Source organism: Bufo gargarizans, chromosome 1 (genome assembly GCF_014858855.1).
Source record: "Bufo gargarizans isolate SCDJY-AF-19 chromosome 1, ASM1485885v1, whole genome shotgun sequence".
Lineage (NCBI taxonomy): Eukaryota > Metazoa > Chordata > Amphibia > Anura > Bufonidae > Bufo > Bufo gargarizans.
The window spans coordinates 590,973,814-590,996,070 of record NC_058080.1 but is presented as its reverse complement, the minus strand read 5'-3'; the positions used below and the strand labels follow the sequence as shown (position 1 = coordinate 590,996,070).

At 43.9% G+C, this 22,257-nt stretch overlaps 1 protein-coding gene across 1 annotated transcript in view; it reads right to left on the bottom strand.

Moving 5' to 3' along the window:
• Nucleotides 1–1,542: 1,542 nt before the first annotated feature.
• KREMEN1 (kringle containing transmembrane protein 1) overlaps nucleotides 1,543–22,257 on the bottom strand; it is a 190,352-nt gene continuing 169,637 nt past the window's right edge. Inside the window, exons 7-9 of the mRNA XM_044290905.1 lie at nucleotides 18,873–19,031; nucleotides 16,834–16,918; nucleotides 1,543–3,952 (exon numbers count right to left, since the gene is read on the bottom strand). Coding sequence (XP_044146840.1) covers nucleotides 3,793–3,952; nucleotides 16,834–16,918; nucleotides 18,873–19,031 — 404 coding nt within the window. The 3' untranslated portion in view covers nucleotides 1,543–3,792. The remainder of the gene's footprint in view (nucleotides 3,953–16,833; nucleotides 16,919–18,872; nucleotides 19,032–22,257) is intronic.

The window sequence follows — 22,257 nt, the reverse complement described above, 5'->3', positions numbered from 1 at the left end:
TATGTTCGGTGTGGTGTTTCCCTCCTATGTTCGGTGTGGTATTTCCCTCCCTCGAACGTGACAAAAACATTCTTTGTGAGGTGAAATTAGGAAAATAAAAAATTTGCAATTGCACTAAGGTTTTTTGGGGCTTAGTTATTACAGAATTCACTGTGTGCTAAAAACAACATTACAACAACTTTATTCTGCAGGTTAGTACAATTATACAAGTGAAACCAAATTTATATAGTTTTTATTATGTTTTACTACTTTAAAAAAAATATGTTTTTTTTTTGTATTTCCTTATATTGACACTCTTTTTTGGGATACATATGTCTTTTTAACCCCATAAGGACCCATGACATACATGTACGTCATATCTGGCCATGACTTAAGGACCAGTGATGTACATGTACGTCATGCTGATTGAGCGAGTGCAGGAGCTGCACCCGCCTGATCAGCTGCAGGGGTCCGGCAGTCACTGATAGCCACACCCTTGTTGTATGCGCCAGCATCGGTGAAAACACAGATGCCGGCGCATTAACCCTCACACTTCCACGGTGTGGGGTGGCCATCGGGTCCCCGCGTTGCTGTGATGGGGACCTGATGGCAGCGAAGGCAGCCTGATGCTTTCCTTAGGCATCATGGCAGCCTTCCGTGACAACCTGTGAGATCCAGCCCCCTGGATCTTACAGGCAGGAAGCTGTAAGTGTATTACACTGTGACAGCCAATGCATTACAACACCGAAGTATTGTAATGCATTGTAAAGGGAATTAGACCCCCAAAAGTTGAAGTCCCAGAGTGGGACAAAAAATAAAGTGAAAAAAGAAGTTTCAAGTAAAAAAAAAAAAGCGTTCTTTTCCCAAAATAAAGCAAAAAAACTATTTTTTTAAAATAGGGAAAAAAAATATTGACACTTACGTATCACCGCATCCGTATTGACCGACTCTATAAAAATATCACATGACCTAACCCCTTAGGTGAACACCGTACAAAAAATTAAATAAAAACTGTGCTAAAAAAACTTTTTTCGTCATCTTACATCACGAAAAGTGCAACACATAGCGATTAAAAAGGCGTGTGCCCCCCAAAATAGTGCCAATCTAACCGTCACCTCATCCCGCAAAAAATGAGCCCCTAATTAAGACAATCGCTCCAAATATAAAAAAAACTAGGGCTCTCGGACTATTAAGACACTAAAACATGTTTTTTTTCTAAAATGCTTTTATTGTGTTAATTTTAAAAATAAATTAAAAAAGTCGACATATTAGGTATTGCCACATCCGTAACGACCTGCTCTATAAAATATCACATGACCTAACCCCTAAGTTGAACAACCCAAAAAAAGTGTGTCAAAATTTTTTTTGTCACCTTACATCAAAAAAAGTGTCATACCAAGCGATCAAAAAGTCATATGCACCCTAAAATTTTACCAATTAAAACGTCATCTCATACAAAAAAATTAGCCCCTACATAAGACAGTCGCCCAAAAAAACAAAAACATTTTTTTTCAAAAATGCTTTATTATGTAAAACTGAAATAAACAACCAAAAAAAGTAGTCATATTTGGAGACGGGTCTCCATACAGCATTAAAACGAAGTTTTGACTGAATCGAATTCGGATCTTGGATCCGAAGCTCAATCCGCTCAACACTAGAAAAGAGACACAAGCCCATCAAGTCCAACCTATAATCCTACCAGGTTGAAACCTATAAACCTACTGCGTTGATCCAGAGTCCACAGTCATGCTCATGACTGTGTTTTGGGTCTGCATCCGATGTGGGCATCCATTTTTTTGCAGGTCGGATGTGGACCCATTCACCCCTGCAAAAAATTTTTTAAATGTCCTATTCTTGTCTGTTTTACAGACAAGGATAGGACAGTTCTATAGTCTCCATCCTCTTAGGATATGCATGCAGTTTTTGAAGCCATAACCAGGAGTGAGTTCAAAAAAACAAGTAGTACCTGCCCTGTATACATTTTCTCCTTTTATGATCCAATCCTGATTTTAGCTTCCAAAGCTGCATGCAGAATCCTGGCCATGTGGCTGTACCTTCACAATAAAGAAACTGTCTGTGACAATGATGAAACCTTCTTCCAACCTTCTTGTCATAATTACATGACTAGGAGTAAAGAGATCATTCGAAAGATCTCTGTATTGGCCATTTAAATATTTGTATGTTGTAATTAGATTGACCCTATGTGGTCTTTTTTTTCAGACTGAATGACCCCAAGTATGTTAACCTGTCTTGGTTCAGCAATCCATCCTCCTAATTGCCTTAGTTGCCCTTCTCTTCGCCCACTTAAGTCCAGCTATGTTATTGTTAAACACAGGTGCACAGCATTCTACACACTATGCCATGTTTGGTCGGACATGACATATGTGCCTCTTTCGATGCATCCCATGATTTTATTTGCCTTGGTAGCAGCTGCCTGGCACAGGTCGCTAAAGTTAGGATTCCTGTCCATCAATATCCCCAAATCTTATTCAAGTGCGTATACAGCTCTTCAAAAAATGAAGGTGCCCACTATTAGTAACATTGAGCAACAAATGCAGTTTTCATAAATTTACCCAACTGTTTTCAGTCTAAAGTGTTAATACAATGTTTGTCAGTGCCATTCCTATCCAAATTACAGACCATTGTGAATAGCTATCCTCCACACAGAGATTCTCCTGCAGCCAGTATTTCATTTCATTTTTTTAATGACAAGGCTCAAATCTTACATATAGTATCTTAAATCAAATTTTTTTCAGGACTGAGGGTGTTTTAGATGAAAACTTTTGTTAGGCACTTATGCAGAAAAACGGACCAGACCTTCTTGCAGGAGACTGTTAATCACCATCGCGTTTAAGTAGATAACCAATGGCAAGGCACAACATAAAGGATCAGAAGCTTTATCTGAGCAGGTTTTATAAATTATGCTGCCAAACATTTCCAAGACAGACATTGATATAGAATGCAGATTTGAATTTTAAACTGAAAAAATGGGTACAAATATGCACTTTCTGATAATAAGTTAGCTAGTGGCCCCATAGACATTGACACTCTTTTCATGCAGCATTATAAAGAAAAAAAAAAGAACAAAAAGAAAAAAAAATCCAGAAAACAAAACACCCATGCATGATGTAGGGTAACAGATCTTCCTGACTTTTCAGTCCCATGTACAGCTCCATTCATTCTGTGCAAGAAACTATGTAAACTCTAGAATGAGGGAAACTGCATGGCTCATAATGTCATGGTTCCAGCTTTGATTTATGTTGTTCAGAAGTTATGGAAAAATATACACAATACAAAAATCCATCATTACTATGGTTGTCCATGATGCAGTAGGAAATCCAGACAGTATCAGGTGCTCCATATTTAAGTCCAAAGTTCATAAATATACTTAAAAAAAGAATGAATGTACATCAGAAGGAGTATCCCTTTGAAATATGGAGTGCCCTGCTGTGCAGAGTGAAGCGTGATTGTATGCAACGCCTGCAGCATTAAGTTGGTGTTCCTGCCATCCCACCCCAGTCACATGTTCTCTTTGACCTGTGATGAGACATAAGAGCTACGGTAGACCTTGGAACATCTGGCATATTTTCTATTGCTCTTTTAGCTGGAAAATGTATGTGTTCATCCTGGTCCTAAATGCTTCTGGACTAGACTGACATTGACATCTCCTCCTCCTTGTCTTTCAAGCCCACAAAGAGATTGTCAGACGGTCATAAATATATATATATTTAATAAACCAATTTCTAAGAACAGAGATGGTGTAGTCTTCTAATGTAGCTCTGCAGATTTGACCATTTTTGACCAAAGTGCAAATTATTCTCCAACTAATGGGTTGCGGTCATCATGAGGACTCTTAATCTTCTTTGGGAAAATAGAGATTGACGTGGAAGGTTTGTAGAATATGCTCCATATTTCTCCTGCAGATCCTCGGTGACAACTGTCTATACTGGTCACTGAGGGCAACCTTTGAGACCTTAAAGAGAGAGAAAATATATATCATGTTTTAGGGGTGAAATGGGTACAAATAATAAGATATAATATTCATTTTGTATATACAGCATCCTATGCTTTTACAGTCTAAATTGTCACGGGCAAAAATATTTACAGGGAATTATCGATTACTATAAGGAATTAACAATATGTCCACAAAGGTAAACACCTATTATATATCCCTTGTCATATTGACAGTGAATTATTACAAAAGAATATCCCAGATTATAGCGTAATAATAACATTTATATTAATTAATACTATTTAAGAGGTTTCCTGGGATTTTCAATTCATGGCCTGGTTGTAAGATAGTGTATAACTTATGGGTCCAGGCACCAATACCCCCACCTGTCACCAGAATGAAGCAGCCACAGCCCCTTTCTTGGTTATCCAGATACAGCAACATACACATAACGGTAGCTGTGCTTGGTACTGCAGGTCAGTCCAGTTCACTAGAATGGACCAAGCTGTGGTACCAGGCACAGTCAAAGCAGACAGCTTCTTTCTGCTGATTGGTGGGGATTGTGGGAATCAGGACTCCACTATTATACATTGATGGCCTATTCTCAGAGAAATCCAAAATCAATAATTAATCAATAAACATTTCATTTATTAAATGAAATTTAGTTATAAGATGCTACATTAATATATTTTAGATGGAAAACTAAAATTATGAACCTTATGGATGAATTTTACATATTGTGAGTGCGTAACTTGGTGACTTCACTGTGACCCAACAAAGTAATTTCCAAGTCAAAATATGTGCATAAAATTAAGGCTAATGTATTAACAACTCATTGTAATTCACAGCATGGGTGATTTTCAATTAATGCATCACAGAAATGTACACTATATTATAAAATAGGTGAATTGACTATACAGAGATCTTGATGATGATCTTTTAATGCCTAAGCAAGAGAACATGCTCTGTGCCTAGAGGAATGAAGGTTTCACCATAGTCAGAGATCGGGATTCCTTACTTTAAGGGCAGTGAGATGATGGAACTCTCTGCCAGAGGAGATTGTGATGGCTGATTTATTGCACAAGTTCAAGAAGTGACTGGATGACTTTCTTGAATGTAAGCATTTTGCAGATTAGGAGTACTAGAGTTCTGGAGATGGGTAGGGATGAGCGAACTTCTGTTTTCAAGTTCGGCGTCCAAGGTTCGGGTTATCTTCTGTGGTAGCGGAATCCATAATGGAATTCTTAGATATCTCGAACCGGAACCTTGTCCGCCGAACCTTAAAACAAGTTTGCTCAACACTGCTCAACACCACAGTTTTATTGCCATATTGGAGTCAGGAAGGAATTTTTTCCCCCTCAAATGGGGCAATTGGCATCTGCCTCATAAGGTTTCTTTGTCTTCCTCTGGATCAACACTGTAGAATTATAGATTGGACATGATGGACCTATGTATTTTTCCAACTTTACCAGTTACTGTGTGTAACTATGGAAGCATGTACCCTATGGCTATTGGGATGTAGTATACTGTATTAATATGACATTAAACAGTTGTTTTGAAATAATAAATTAATGTGTGCACGTCTAACAATCAACAATTTATAGTCAATATACTGTTTATGTGTTAGATGTATCTTCTTGAAGGCAATGGTTAATACTGCTTTTCAATACAGTAATTTAAATCACTAAATGGGCTTGTGAGAGACATTGGAAAGAACTTACTTTCAATAAACAGTCACTCAGGAAAGCAGTTCAAGCGCAGCATTTGGACTGAACTCAATAAATCTGTGTCGCACTAGATATCTACATGGATTACTCTGTCCATTTAGATTCCAGCAAGTGCTTAAAATAAACCACTCTCCAATTCTTCATCTGTAACTTACTGGAAAACACCTGAGACGATACTGTAGGGGACCATTGGCACTCTGTCTCTACTACTCGTGTGGCAACACTTTTAGGCAACACACATTTAAAAATAAAAATTCCCACTGAAGAAAAAAGTATTAGGCAACCATATATCTGTGTGGAGTAGGAATATAAGGTTTCGAGCCTAAACAACGATTTCATATTTCAACATTTTCAATTACATTTTGATTCTGGATCTCCAAATATACTGCACTAATGCCAAACCATCACACCTTGATGTACCGCTATCCAATCTCAATTGACCTAAAAGTGAGTATAGTTAGATCATTCCAGCCAATTAAAGATTAAGAACTCTTAACATGAAATACTGTAGGATAGGCATGATAGGGAAGAACCTAGATGTAGAGACTCTATACAAGTCTACATTTTAATATAGACTTACGTTAGGAGTAATTGGGTAATACAGAAAACATACATGTGAATTTGGGGAATATGCTTGCTGTTAACATTCAAAAACAGCAATTATCTTCAAATATTGCTTAGGTTCTGTTCACACCATATCTAGAGCTATGTTCAGGGAACCATATACACCACAGTAGCCTTATGCATTCAGTGACCTGACATACAGTACAGACCAAAAGTTTGGACACACCTTCTCATTCAAAGAGTTTTCTTTATTTTCATGACTATGAAAATTGTAGATTCACACTGAAGGCATCAAAACTATGAATTAACACATGTAGAATTATATACTTATCAAAAAAGTATGAAACAACTGAAAATATGTCATATTCTAGGTTCTTCAAAGTAGCCACCTTTTGCTTTGATTACTGCTTTGCACACTCTTGGCATTCTCTTGATGAGTGTCATGGTCTTACCTCCTTGCTGTTCCCTTCGTTTGACATGTGCTGGCGGCCATCTTGGTTTCTGGGTTTTCTTGTAGCCTCCCACCCTGCGGCTCCTCCTTCCCACTGGGAGGAGCTGGATGCCTAGCTCATATATATAGGAGGTCTGTGGCTTCAGTTCCTTGCTTGGTCCTCCTGTGTTCACATGCTCCCAAGACTGCTGCTGCTTCTGGTTCCTGATCCTGGCCTCGTCTGACTACCCCGTTGGTTCCTGATTCCGGCTTCGTCTGACTACCCCGTTGGTTCCTGATTCCGGCTTCGTCTGACTACCCCGTTGGTTCCTGTTCCTGGCTTCGTCTGACTACCCTTCTGGTTCCTGACCTCTGTCTCCGCAAGACCCTGCTTCGGTTTAGCCATCCGTTCGGACTTTGCTACGGCTTGCTCTTCAATAAAACCTTCTTATTTTCCACTTATCTCTTGTTGTACGTCTGGTTCATGGTTCCATGACATTAGGACCAAGCCATGAATTCTGACGGTACAGGGCCACCCTCGCTACCTACGCTGGTTGCCAGACTTGATCAGCAGGATCACCTGTTGGGTCGGTTCGCTGTGGCGTTGCAAACCCTGCTTGAACGCACGGCTCATTTAGCTTCCGTTGCCGATGGGTCGGTTGTCGCCCCTGGGCCCGCTCCTACTGCCGCTCCGGTTGTTGCGCCAGAGTCTACCCTGACACCTGTTGCTGCGCCTGTGGTGTTTCAGGGTATGACCGGTTCTGCCCCCCTTCCACAGCGCTTTGGGGGAGAGCCAACTCAGTGCCGAGGTTTCCTTAACCAGGTGGGCATTTACTTCGAGTTGCTGCCACATGCCTTTCCTACTGAGAGATCAAGGGTGGGCTTCTTGATCTCGCTGCTCTCGGACAAGGCCTTGGCCTGGGCCAGCCCTTTATGGGAGAACAACAATCCGGTGGTTGCCGAGTTTTCCGGTTTTGTTGCTTCTCTTCGGAAGGTATTCGATGTGCCGGCTCGTGCTGCCTCTGCTGCGAAGCTCCTTATGTCCATCAGACAGGGTTCACGATCCGTAGCTGAATACGCCATTGAGTTTCGTACCCTGGCAGCAGAGGTGGGCTGGAATAATGAGGCTCTGGTCGCTGCTTTCTCTCATGGTCTCTCGGATGCCTTGAAGGATGAGGTTGCAGCCAAGGACCTACCAGTGGAGCTCGAGTCTCTTATTTCTTTCCTGATTTTGATTGACACCAGACTCAGGGAGAGACCTTCCTTTAAGGAGAGCCTGCGGAGGTCTCCTAACAGATTGGCGCCTACGTTTGCTGTCCCACCCGTGCCTCCCTCTCCTCCCACGCCTCCTGGGGATGACTTGTCTGGGGGTGAACCCATGCAGCGGGGGTTTGCTCGCCTGTCTGAGGGGGAGAGGGTACTCCGGAGACGCGAGGGCCGATGCATGTACTGTGGTCTCGGTGGGCATTTTCGGTTGGCATGTCCGAACCGTCCGGGAGAACGCTCGCACCTGAGGTCCTGTCGGGGGCAGATCTTGGGTGGAGTCTCCTCGTCCCCGGTTTCCCGTGTTGACAAACCACTGATCACGGTTGTCCTCTCCTGGGTCGGGGGCTCGGTGACGACCCAGGCGTTGGTGGACTCTGGTGCTGGTGGTTTGTTCATTGATAGAGTGTTCGTTGCCGCCAATTCCATTCCTCTGCAGCCTCGAGGTTCCCCACTGGCTCTTGAGGCGATAGACGGCAGACCCCTTCTGCCGCCACACGTGACTCATGAGACCCTTCCAGTGGGGATGGCCATTGGTGCCGTTCACAGAGAGTCGGTCTGTCTCCAGGTTATTTCGTCTCCACACTACTCGGTGGTCTTGGGGTACCCCTGGCTCCAGAAGCATAATCCGACTTTCGATTGGAGATCGGTCGAGATCCTCTCGTGGTCACCGCAGTGTGGGGCTAGTTGCATCCATGGGCCTGTCAAGTTGCTGTGTACTTCCTCGGACTCTCTGTTGCCTCCTGAATACGAAGAGTACCGGGATGTATTCGATAAGGTGCGCGCGGTTGCCCTACCTCCGCACCGCCCATACGATTGTGCCATAGAGTTACAATCCGGTGCCGTTCCTCCTCGTGGCAAAGTCTATCCACTGTCGGTAGCGGAGAATGAGGCCATGGAGGAGTACGTGAGGGAGGCGCTTTCACGCGGACACATTCGCAAATCCTCGTCCCCGGCAGGGGCTGGATTTTTCTTTGTGAAAAAGAAGGGCGGCGAGTTGAGGCCTTGCATCGATTACAGGGGTCTCAATCGCATCACGATCAAGAACGCTTACCCGATACCCTTGATTTCCGAGCTGTTCGATCGCCTCAAAGGGGCCACGGTCTTTACCAAACTCGACCTGAGGGCGGCATATAACCTGGTAAGGATCAAGGCGGGCGATGAGTGGAAGACCGCGTTTAACACCAGGACCGGTCATTATGAATCCTTGGTTATGCCCTTTGGGTTGTGCAATGCGCCCGCAGTCTTCCAGGAATTCATCAACGATGTTTTCCGTGACCTGTTGCAGCAGTGTGTGGTGGTCTATTTGGATGACATCTTGGTATATTCTGCATCCATGGAGGCCCACATTCTGGATGTCAGACGAGTGTTGCAACGCTTACGAGAGAACAAGCTGTTCGGTAAGCTTGAGAAATGCGAATTTCACCGATCCCAGGTAACCTTCTTAGGTTACATCATTTCCGCTGAGGGGTTCTCCATGGATCCTGAGAAGGTTTCGGCTGTCTTACAGTGGCCCCAGCCCAGTGGGCTTCGTGCCCTGCAGCGCTTTTTGGGCTTCGCCAATTATTATCGGAAGTTCATCAGGGACTTTTCCATGCTAGCCAAGCCTCTCACGGATCTGACCAGGAAGGGCAGTAATCCTCAGGTCTGGCCGCTCGAGGCCATCCGAGCTTTTGAGGCTCTAAAGTCCGCCTTTGTGTCGGCTCCGATTCTGTCGCATCCCAACCCTGGGTTGCCTTTTGTCCTCGAGGTGGACGCGTCTGAGACGGGAGTAGGCGCCCTCCTGTCTCAGCGTAGAACACCAGAGGGTCCTCTGCTTCCTTGTGGGTTTTACTCCCGGAAACTGTCTTCCGCGGAGTGCAACTATCAGATTGGTGACAGGGAGTTATTGGCCATCGTGCAGGCCCTTAAAGAATGGAGGCACTTGCTCGAGGGCTCGGTGGTTCCGGTTCTCATCCTGACGGACCACAAGAATCTGACCTACCTCTCTGAGGCCAAGAGATTGACACCACGTCAGGCCAGATGGGCTCTGTTCTTGTCACGTTTTAATTACGTGGTCTCCTACCTACCCGGCTCCAAGAACATCAGAGCGGATGCCTTATCACGGCAGTACTCCGAGCTGTCCGGGGAGGAGTCGATTCCGACTACGGTCATACCCCCGAATCAGATCCTGGCCGCTATTCGCACCAGCCTGACTTCTCCTCTGGGTGAGCAGATTTTGGCGGCTCAATCTGGTGCTCCCTCTGGGAGACCCAACGGCAGATGTTTTGTGCCTGAGGAGTTGCGCACTCGGTTGTTGCGAACCTACCATAACTCCAAGGCCGCGGGACACCCTGGAAAGAATCAGCTGTCCTGGGCGGTTTCACGTCTGTTCTGGTGGCCTTCTCTACGTTCCGACATCGCCGCATATGTAGCGGCATGCTCCGTTTGTGCCCAGAGTAAGTCCCCTCGGCACCTTCCGTTGGGCCTTTTGCAACCCATAGCCACCGGGGAGCGTCCATGGTCACACCTGGGGATGGATTTCATTGTGGACCTCCCTGCATCCCGAGGCCATACGGTCATTCTCATGATTGTGGATCGGTTTTCCAAAATGTGCCACTGTGTTCCTCTCAAGAAGTTACCCTCTGCACAAGAGTTGGCCTCGATTTTTGCCAGGGAGATCTTCCGGTTGCACGGTTTGCCCAAGGAGATTGTGTCGGATCGGGGGAGTCAGTTTGTGTCCAGGTTCTGGCGCGCCTTTTGCTCCCAGTTGGGGATTCATCTCTCTTTCTCCTCGGCCTACCACCCTCAGTCCAATGGGGCCGCAGAACGATCCAATCAGGCCTTGGAGCAATTCCTTCGTTGCTATGTCTCCGATCACCAAGACAATTGGGTTGACCTCCTGCCTTGGGCTGAGTTTGCCAGGAACACGGCGGTGAACTCTTCCTCTGGGACGTCTCCCTTCATGGCCAATTATGGGTTCCAACCTGCCGTGTTACCGGAGGTATTCTCTCCCCAGGATATTCCGGCTGTGGAGGATCACCTTTCCGTCCTACGTGCTTCTTGGGTACAGATCCAGAGGTCCCTTGAGGTCTCTGCGCAGCGCCAGAAACTCCAGGCTGATCGCAGACGAGCGCCCGCTCCTTCCTACCAGGTCGGAGACCGCGTATGGTTGTCCACCCGCAACCTCAACCTTCGAGTGCCCACTCCCAAGCTGGCGCCTCGCTTTGTTGGTCCCTTCCGAGTGCTTCGCAGGGTAAACCCGGTAGCCTATGCCCTTGCGCTTCCTCCTGGCATGCGGATCTCCAACGTGTTTCATGTCTCCCTGTTGAAGCCACTGGTGTGTAATCGTTTCACTTCCTCGATTCCTCGGCCTCGTCCGGTCCAAGTGGGCAATCGTGAGGAGTATGAGGTGAGCAATATCCTGGACTCACGCCTGGTCCGCGGCCGGGTGCAGTTTTTGGTCCATTGGCGTGGTTATGGTCCAGAGGAGCGTTCCTGGGTTCCCTCCGCAGATGTCCATGCTCCTGTCTTGCTCCGAGCCTTCCACGCACGCTTCCCTCAGAAACCGTTCCTTACTCCGCGGAGGAGGGGCCCTTGAGGGGGAGGTACTGTCATGGTCTTACCTCCTTGCTGTTCCCTTCGTTTGACATGTGCTGGCGGCCATCTTGGTTTCTGGGTTTTCTTGTAGCCTCCCACCCTGCGGCTCCTCCTTCCCACTGGGAGGAGCTGGATGCCTAGCTCATATATATAGGAGGTCTGTGGCTTCAGTTCCTTGCTTGGTCCTCCTGTGTTCACATGCTCCCAAGACTGCTGCTGCTTCTGGTTCCTGATCCTGGCCTCGTCTGACTACCCCGTTGGTTCCTGATTCCGGCTTCGTCTGACTACCCCGTTGGTTCCTGATTCCGGCTTCGTCTGACTACCCCGTTGGTTCCTGTTCCTGGCTTCGTCTGACTACCCTTCTGGTTCCTGACCTCTGTCTCCGCAAGACCCTGCTTCGGTTTAGCCATCCGTTCGGACTTTGCTACGGCTTGCTCTTCAATAAAACCTTCTTATTTTCCACTTATCTCTTGTTGTACGTCTGGTTCATGGTTCCATGACAATGAGCTTCAAAAGGTAGTCACCTGAAATGGTCTTCCAACAGTCTTGAAGGAGTTCCCAGAGATGCTTAGTACTTGTTGGCCCTTTTGCCTTCACTCTGCGGTCCAGCTCACCCTAAACCATCTCGATTGGGTTCAGGTCCGGTGACTGTGGAGGCCAGGTCATCTGGCGCAGCACCCCATGACTCTCCTTCATGGTCAAATAGCCCTCACACAGCCTGGAGGTGTGTTTGGGGTCATTGTCCTGTTGAAAAATAAATGATGGTCCAACTAAACGCAAACCGGATGGAATAGCATGCCGCTGCAAGATGCTGTGGTAGCCATGCTGGTTCAGTATGCCTTCAATTTTGAATAAATCCCCAACAGTGTCACCAGCAAAGCACCCCCACACCATCACACCTCCTCCTCCATGCTTCACGGTGGGAACCAGGCATGTAGAGTCCATCCGTTCACCTTTTCTGCGTCGCACAAAGACACGGTGGTTGGAACCAAAGATCTTAAATATTGACTCATCAGACCAAAGCACAGATTTCCACTGGTCTAATGTCCATTCCTTATGTTCTTTAGCCCAAACAAGTCTCTTCTGCTTGTTGTCTGTCCTTAGCAGTGGTATCCTAGCAGATATTCTACCATGAAGGCCTGATTCACACAGTCTCCTCTTAACAGTTGTTCTAGAGATGTGTCTGCTGCTAGAACTCTGTGTGGCATTGACCTGGTCTCTAATCTGAGCTGCTGTTAACCTGCCATTTCTGAGGCTGGTGACTCGGATGAACTTATCCTCCGCAGCAGAGGTGACTCTTGGTCTTCCTTTCCTGGGGCGGTCCGCATGTGAGCCAGTTTCTTTGTAGCGCTTGATGGTTTTTGTGACTGCACTTGGGGACACTTTCAACGTTTTCCCAATTTTTCGGACTGACTGACCTTCATTTCTTAAAGTAATGATGGCCACTCGTTTTTCTTTACTTAGCTGCTTTTTTCTTGCCATAATACAAATTCTAAGTCTATTCAGTAGGACTATCAGCTGTGTATCCACCTGACTTCTCCACAACACAACTGATGGTCCCAACCCCATTTATAAGGCAAGAAATCCCACTTATTAAACCTGACAGGGCCCACCTGTGAAGTGAAAACCAATTCAGGTGACTACCTCTTGAAGCTCATCAAGAGAATGCCAAGAGTGTGCAAGGCAGTAATCAAAGCAAAAGGTGGCTACTTTGAAGAACCTAGAATATGATATATTTTCAGTTGTTTCACACTTTTTTGTTATGTATATAATTCCATATGTGTTAATTCATAGTTTTGATGCCTTCAGTGTGAATCTACAATTTTCATAGTCATAAAAAATAAATAAAACTCTTTGAATGAGAAGGTGTGTCCAAACTTTTGGTCTGTACTGTATGCCAGGAGTGTCCTTTAGGCATACTGTGTGTATGTGGGGTATGTGCTGGTATACAATTGTCAGCTATGCTTTTCAGTACAGAAACATTTTGCACAGTAAAATTGCATAGGGTTTATGTTTGTTTCAAATGCTGGAAGATTTCCTCCGAATATACACTGAATGTAGTCGTCAGGCATGATGGACTGCATAACCCTAAGATAAATGACTACATAGTTGCTCAATGCAGTTTTTCTAGGACCATGGTATTTCTAAAAATGCCATATACAGTCATGTATGCTCCATGCAAGCATACATAACTGTATACTCACCTGGCATCCTCCACAGCCATGGGCCGCAAGATGGAAGCGCTGCTTCCTCTGGCTGTCTCTGGGTACTAGGTGTTTACTCCACTAATATCGGAGCAGCTGGGGGCCCTTATTTGGACAGCTGGGGTGCATTTGGTTAGCTTTCCTTGGAAGTCTAATAGTCCACCTCCACGTAGACTGCAGCAGGCAAACAGGGCAACATTCCCATTATAGACACAGTTCCCAGAGGTAGGACATGCATCTATAAAAAAATGTCTCTATTAAAATTACTCACTTATATAGTGCCAACATATTCTATAGTGCTTTATAGACATCGGGTCATTTATTAAGACCGGCATTTTAGACGCCAGTCTTAATAAAACCCCTCTGCTGGATCGCCTAAGATATGAAGAGGTGCCAGCCTTTACACATCCAGCGGCGCTTCTAAATGTTAGACTGCTTCCTAGCTTGTTTACATTAAGACCATTTTCTACCCCTAAACCAGGTGTTTAGGGGTAGAAAATGAATGAGATGGGCCCTTCTCCGCCTATGCCACACTCACTTTTATAACCTGGCGTGAGCGGGCAAAAGTCACAGATGGCAGCACAACTAACCATTGTGCCGCAATTTAGGCATATTTCAGGTTAATAAATGACCCCCCATTTTCACTACGTTCTATCCCCAGTGGAGCTCACAATCTAAATTCCCTTTGAGTATTTCTTTGAAGTGTGTGATGAAACCTATGCAGAGAACAAGGGAAAAGCATGCAAACATCCATGCAGATGTTATCGTTGGTCAGAATCAAACTTAGGACTCCAGCACTGCAAGGCACCAGCACTAACTGCGGAGCCACCATGCTGCCCTGGTATCCTGTGGATATGCCATAAAAGCCAGAGATGTGGCAATACCAGTAAAGCTGGGAAAGCTTTCCATTCTTCTGATCCGTCAGAAGAACAGAAAAAAAATCTGTTATTTTGAGCATCGGTTATGATCAGTTTGCATCTTTTTGTGTCACTTCCGTCAGAGATCCATTATTTTAATGGGAAGTACTGAAAGAAGTCCAAACTGATCATAACTGATTCATAAAATAACAGATCCTTTTTTTTTTTTCTTCTGATGGATCAGAAGAATGGCAAGCTAAGCTGTGATGTGAACCCATCCTTATAGGAAAAGAAAGAACATAAGGGGAGAAGGATGCGCCTAATTTATGAAGAGGCGCATGTCTCATCATAAGTTAGGCACATCCTCCTCCAGTCCATGCGCCTAACCAGAAATCTACAGCAGCTCAGACCTCGCAGTTACAAAGTCACAAACACACAGTTTGCAACTTTTTAACACCACTTTTCAGGCACAAAGGAAATGATAGATCCCCCTCCATAGTGTCTGCACTTTTACTTTGTTCTTACACACACAGATGTTATCAGCTGGGTGTAGGATCGTAATTCATGAAAGCCAGAGAACAGAGGACAGCTAAGACAGCTCTTGTGTTCCCTGCTTTGAACTTAACCTTTACAGCTTTAACTTAGAGGACGGGTTTTGTATGTGTAAATAGGGCAGTGTCCATTTTAGTTCCCCTGATGATTTCTCACTACAAAAACGAGCCATTATAAATAAGAAATGCTATATGGGAATGTGTAATTTTATTAATTCCTGCAGAAACCCTTTACAAGGGAATTGCAGAATGACTGCACAGTTCCAGGACAATAAAGTCCAAATGTAGATTGAAATGCTACAGTATAAGAAGGGGATTGAGCACCATATTACTATGTCTGCACAATGAAATAAGGACAGTACGGATTAAAGATTCTCAGCCAACATTGTTACCTATCTTGTCCTTGAGACTAAAAGGAAATGCCATTTCCGCCTGATTTATGTTTGTTTTGCTTCGGTCATTATAATAAGGCAGTGGCTCAAATTGACTACTACATTCTGAGACTGTAAATCCCTAGCAAGTGAAGATTTACGCTGGTCTTGTAGCTCAGTTAATTTGGTTGCCAGTTAAAATATTAGCTGATGCCAACATTATTTAAGGCACAATGCCTCTTGCATGGAGTGACCTCTTCCTACAGAATGATGCAGATTATTTTCCGAACAAGAAGTAATGTGATCAAAATATTATTACAGCATGCTAATAGCTTAGCCAAAGTAATTCAATTCAATTTTTGTTTATGGGATTTAGAATTGTTCCCACAGACCCATGGAGGCACAATTTGAAGAAGAGATTAGGGCAAATATTTCTGTGTACCATGAAGACTATGATAATAGGAATGCAGAGAAAATGTTTTCTTGTATTCATTAGCATGCGCCAGAAGCTAGAAGGAATTGTGCATATGTATTATGACTTACAAAGGATTGTTCAATTTGGATAAGCCCTTATCCCGATGCACTGCTGATGAGACAGTGTTGATGCTTGTTCCCCGACAGTTCATTTCATAGTGTCTCTGCTCAGCCAATCACTGGCTGAGACACGTCACTACTGTGGCCATTGATTGGCTGAGTGGTCATTTCCTGTGGACCATGAAGTAGAGAGCAGGGGGCGTGGAACCGGGAAGTGTCTTAACGATAGAGGAGGGGGATTGGTAAGGGAAGTATTGCTTATTTTTTTATTTTTTTTATTTTACATTGATCTGAACCTTTTTTTTTCTTTAAAAAAATGTCATCAGCTGGACAATGCCTTTAGTATAAACACATATTGCTAAATGGAATTGCATCATATCATATGATAATGTGCCTCATGTAAGGAAACATTCGAGCCTAAGTAGCCTGCATGAGAGTGAACACAACTTTGTAAAAAACTGTACCACTCCCATTCCTAATGCTAGAAGAGGAGACGTAATCAGGCTTGTTTCACCCTGCTGTAGGCTGCTCTGGCATAGGATGTCTGGAATCAGCCAGACAAAAACTGTTGCACACAGCTGTATTTGTCCGGCTCATTCTCAACATATTTGCCGGGTTTCGGCTGGATCGCCACTGGACCCCAATATAGTTAATTGGGCTGGACGGCATTCCAGCAGTGTCTGGCAATGCTGGATCCGACAGGCTGTTCTCAGTCGGAATAACCTGCCGGATCTGTAAACACAAACATGAAACAAGCTTTAGCCTCAATAGTTTCACAATGATGAGGAATATATATGCCAAATAGGAAAATAAACTACTTACTTTATATTAAGGTGAAGAAGTGCTTTCACCAAAATGGCAATGAGGGTTAAAATAAGCAGAGCTGTAAGTGCGTAGATAGTCCAACCTATAGGAAAAGAGAGGATATGATGTGTACATATGGGCCAAAAACTTATAGACACTTCTACCTGGAAACTAGAGTTCAGTGTCCCATTGAGGAGGCAGGCTTTCTCCATGCAACACTGACAGGACAATTACATGGATATCAATAGGTACAGGATTTGACTCAAGGTGTGGTAGAAATACAGGTCCTTATAAAAAAATAAGCATATTGTGATAAAGTTCATTATTTTCTGTAATGTACTGATAAACATTAGACTTTCATATATTTTAGATTCATTACACACCAACTGAAGTAGTTCAAGCCTTTTATTGTTTTAATATTGATGATTTTGGCATACAGCTCATGAAAACCCAAAATTCCTATCTCAAAAAATTAGCATATCATGAAAAGGTTCTCTAAACGAGCTATTAACCTAATCATCTGAATCAACTAATTAACTCTAAACACCTGCAAAAGATTCCTGAGGCTTTTAAAAACTCCCAGCCTGGTTCATTACTCAAAACCGCAATCATGGGTAAGACTGCCGACCTGACTGCTGTCCAGAAGGCCATCATTGACACCCTCAAGCAAGAGGGTAAGACACAGAAAGAAATTTCTGAACGAATAGGCTGTTCCCAGAGTGCTGTATCAAGGCACCTCAGTGGGAAGTCTGTGGGAAGGAAAAAGTGTGGCAGAAAACGCTGCACAACGAGAAGAGGTGACCGGACCCTGAGGAAGATTGTGGAGAAGGACCGATTCCAGACCTTGGGGGACCTGCGGAAGCAGTGGACTGAGTCTGGAGTAGAAACATCCAGAGCCACCGTGTACAGGCGTGTGCAGGAAATGGGCTACAGGTGCCGCATTCCCCAGGTCAAGCCACTTTTGAACCAGAAACAGCGGCAGAAGCGCCTGACCTGGGCTACAGAGAAGCAGCACTGGACTGTTGCTCAGTGGTCCAAAGTACTTTTTTCGGATGAAAGCAAATTTTGCATGTCATTCGGAAATCAAGGTGCCAGAGTCTGGAGGAAGACCGGGGAGAGGGAAATGCCAAAATGCCTGAAGTCCAGTGTCAAGTACCCACAGTAAGTGATGGTCTGGGGTGCCATGTCAGCTGCTGGTGTTGGTCCACTGTGTTTTATCAAGGGCAGGGTCAATGCAGCTAGGTATTAGGAGATTTTGGAGCACTTAATGCTTCCATCTGCTGAAAAGCTTCATGGAGATGAAGATTTCATTTTTCAGCACAACCTGGCACCTGCTCACAGTGCCAAAACCACTGGTAAATGGTTTACTGACCATGGTATTACTGTGCTCAATTGGCCTTCCAACTCTCCTGACCTGAACCCCATAGAGAATCTGTGGGATATTGGGAAGAGAAAGTTGAGAGACGCAAGACCCAACACTCTGGATGAGCTTAAGGCCGCTATCGAAGCATCCTGGGCCTCCATAACACCTCAGCAGTGCCACAGGCTGATTGCCTCCATGCCACGCCGCATTGAAGCAGTCATTTCTGCAAAAGGATTCCTGACCAAGTATTGAGTGCATAACTGAACATAATTATTTGAAGGTTGACTTTTTTTGTATTAAAAACACTTTTCTTTTATTGGTCGGATGAAATATGCTAATTTTTTTAGATAGGAAATTTGGGTTTTCATGAGCTGTATGCCAAAATCATCAATATTAAAACAATAAAAGGCTTGAACTACTTCAGTTGTGTGTAATTAATCTAAAATATATGAAAGTCTAATGTTTATCAGTACATTACAGAAAATAATGAACTTTATCACAATATGCTAATTTTTTTAGAAGGACCTGTATATGTTTGCATACCTACTGACCCCCATGAAGATGTGTATAGCTAATACATCTTGTACTGATCAGAATAAATGAATCACCATAAACTGAACATTTTTGCAGCTGATATATATTTTGTAACATAACACAAGTAATAAGATAAATCAGATGGATAGATAGGTCTTACCTGGCACTTGCCCAGTTGGCCGGCTAGGACTAGTTGTTATGACATAAAGGATCTTTGAAGACCGCGCTGCATTGACGCTCAGGTTGGCTGTTTGAGTTATCAGTTCTGTCTGTGTCTGGTTGGATAATTGAGGCTTTTCCATGGTTCTTTCCTTGAATGCTGTCAAAAGAAAATGAAAGGTGATCAGACAGGATACAGTGCATTCACTAGCTCCTTAAAAGGCATCTATCAGTAGATTTGTCCCTATGACACTGTCTGACCTGTTACATGTGCACACTTGGCAGCGGAAGGCATCTGTGTTGGTCCCATGTTCATATGTGCCCGCATTGCTGCTTTAATATATGCAAATGAGCCCCTAGGAGCAGCGGTGGCGTTGCCGTTACACAGAGAGATTCTTCTCTTTCTGCAACTGCCGTGTCCACTTAGATTGACAGGGACAGGTGTGATGATATTTCCACCGGCTGTCAATCAAAATGCAAAGGGTGCGGCAGTTGCAGAGAAAATGGATTTCTAACATCTTGCCAATGAACCTATAATTTTATTTTGGGCCACAAAAAATTCAACCACGCAGTTATCTTTGCTATATCAGAACCAGTTTGATATAAGTGCACTGGTAACTTGCATTGCTGCTAAGGCAGACTGCAGAGTGGCAAATCCTGCATTTGGAGGGTTTGCTATACCCCACACAAAAGCACCATCAATATTGCCAGATAAGATCACAGCACAGAAAGATGATATGTGTTATTACTTTGCCATTATTATTACTTTACCCTGTATGGAATAGTTAAGTAATACTTGGGACACAATTAATAATTAAAATTGTATATACACTATGCTTAAAGTGGATTTCTAGAAGTAAAATATTGATGACTCCTGGCACCCCACTGATCAGCCATTTGAAGAGGCTGCAGCCTGTTCCTAGACCAGAGACATCACATTCATTGACCACATAGCCTATGTGCAGCTTAGTCCCATTCAATTCACCAAGCACAGCCACTATCCAATGTATGCTGGTGTGCTTGGTATGCTGTGAGGAGGCCACATTTCTCATCCGAGCCCTGTAGCCCTTTCAAACAGCTGATTGGCGGGGGTATCGTGCCAGTAGTCGGACCCCTACTGATCTGATTTTGATGACCTGTCCTGAGGATAGATGTCCAATTTTGTACTCCCGGGAAAGCCCTTTAAGGATATACAGCTACTCCACAACTGAGAATCGGATTACAGGAAAGTACAGACCGAAGCCATCACATTCACTTCCACACTGATGTCACAGACTTGGATAAAGCAATTTTACGAAACACTCAGACAAAACTGTTTAAACATTCCATCAGTATTTGTGTATATATGATTGTGCCTGTGAATAGTAAAAAGCTCTATACTAGTTAACCCATTATTGTTGGTACAGTGCTAGTATAATCTGTAGTTCAGCTGCTTTCACTGGTGATGACATATTAACTGACAAGATAATGCAAAAGCTTTGCAAGACTTCACCATAAGTATGAGTTATTAAGAGGTCAGCCTCATGGGTAGATCCACTACATCCCCCATGTAACTGTAGTTATCCTCTCACAATAAAAGAACAGAATGCTGTTTATATCTTGGGGTGATACAGCCTCCTCTACCTAGCAAGGCATAGTATCTCCCTATAACACATGGTAAAATGTGCATTGCTTTACAAAAGTATTCACTCCTTGATATTTCTCCTTTTTTGTTGCATTGCAAACTGTAATTAAAATGGATTTTTAGGGGGTTGGGACATTTGATTTACACAACATGCCTACTACTTTGAAAGTGCAAAATATATTTTAGTGAGACACTAACAATATTTAAGACAAAAAACTAAGAACTTAAATGTGTATAACTATTCAACCCCTGAAAGTCAATACTTTGTGGGGTCACTTTTTGCTGCAATTACAGATTTAAGTCACTTGTGCAGTGTCTCTGTTAGCTTAGCACATCTACAGTAGATACTGAGTTTTTTCTCATTCTTCCAGGCAAAACTGGTCCAATTCTAACGTTAGTAGGGTTGTATTGGTGTACAGCAGTCTTCAAGTCATACCACAGATTCTCAGTTGAATTGAGGTGTGGGCTGTAACTAAGCCTTAGGTTTTGTAGAATTCTTAGGGTCATTGTCCTGGTGGCATGTGACTGAAGCGTGATTTTCCTCAAGAACTGCTCTGCATTTCCTTCAATCTTGACCAGTTTTTCAATTCTTCACCATAGCATGATGCTGTCACCATGGGAATGGTGTTTTGGGGGTGATGGGTAGTGTTTGGTTTGCACCACATATAGAAGTTCCCAATATGGCCTAAAAGTTCCGTTTTAGTTTAATCTGACCAGAGAACGTTCTTTCATGTGTTTGGGGAGTCTTCCACGTGCTGTTTGGTAAATGGCCTTTTTTATGGTCACTCTTCCACTCTGTGGAGTGTACCACTTATAGTGGTCCTATGGACAGATATTGTTCACCCCCCTCCCCCCAAATGGGGCTACATTTGGAGGCACTGCTGAGATTAAGAAGTGGTAATAGTCATTGATATGGAGAAGCGATATGGCTCAGAGGGGCACCTCTCATTAGCTGCTACATAGGATTACTCACCTCCTGTTCCCCCACTGGTTCAGGTAAAGGAAGTACCCCGGTCAGCCATTTACCCCCCCCCCCCCCCTAGTATGGCTAGGGCTGGCAGCTCACCAATTGACAGTGAAATTAGCATTTTAGCCAATCTGACTGAAATGTTAGCTATGGGTCTGCAGGCCACTCACTACAAGAAACTAAAGGTATTCTCTGGTAATAACAGGTCAGCGCCAGAGTCTGTTGTTGGAGGGATATTACTCACCCCCCCCCAAATAGGGCTTCATAAGATAAAACAAAAGCTTGAAGGAGACAAATAACCCTATGGTAAGTAAAGTTCAAATCTTCTGCCAGAAATGCTCCATTGTACTTGAAACAGAGGTTTAAAAGGAGATCAGATCTGCTTGTATATAAAACCGCCATCACAGCCATGTGAAGAGCTTTCTACATAGACTCAAAACACGTCAGAATACATTTTCTTCTGATGGAAGGGCAACTCCCTGGTAACCAACCTGTGTTAAGGACACCAGGTGGGACTTAAAAGAGAGATATTCATACTTGGCTGGTTACCTGGAATGCTGACGCTCTATTCAATCTGGGATCATTCAGCAGTCTTCTTACAATAACACCCTTAGATACCAGACTATAATGTCCTATACAGCTGCCTGCTCATTCATTTTTATAGGTGGGGAGGGGCCCATTGGAGGATAATTGACCTTACAATTGAAGAACTCACTCAAAGTGAAAAGAAACTTTACACCTTGGAAGCTATTGAAAATGTCCAACAACAGAAGACCTTAAAAGTCACATACACAT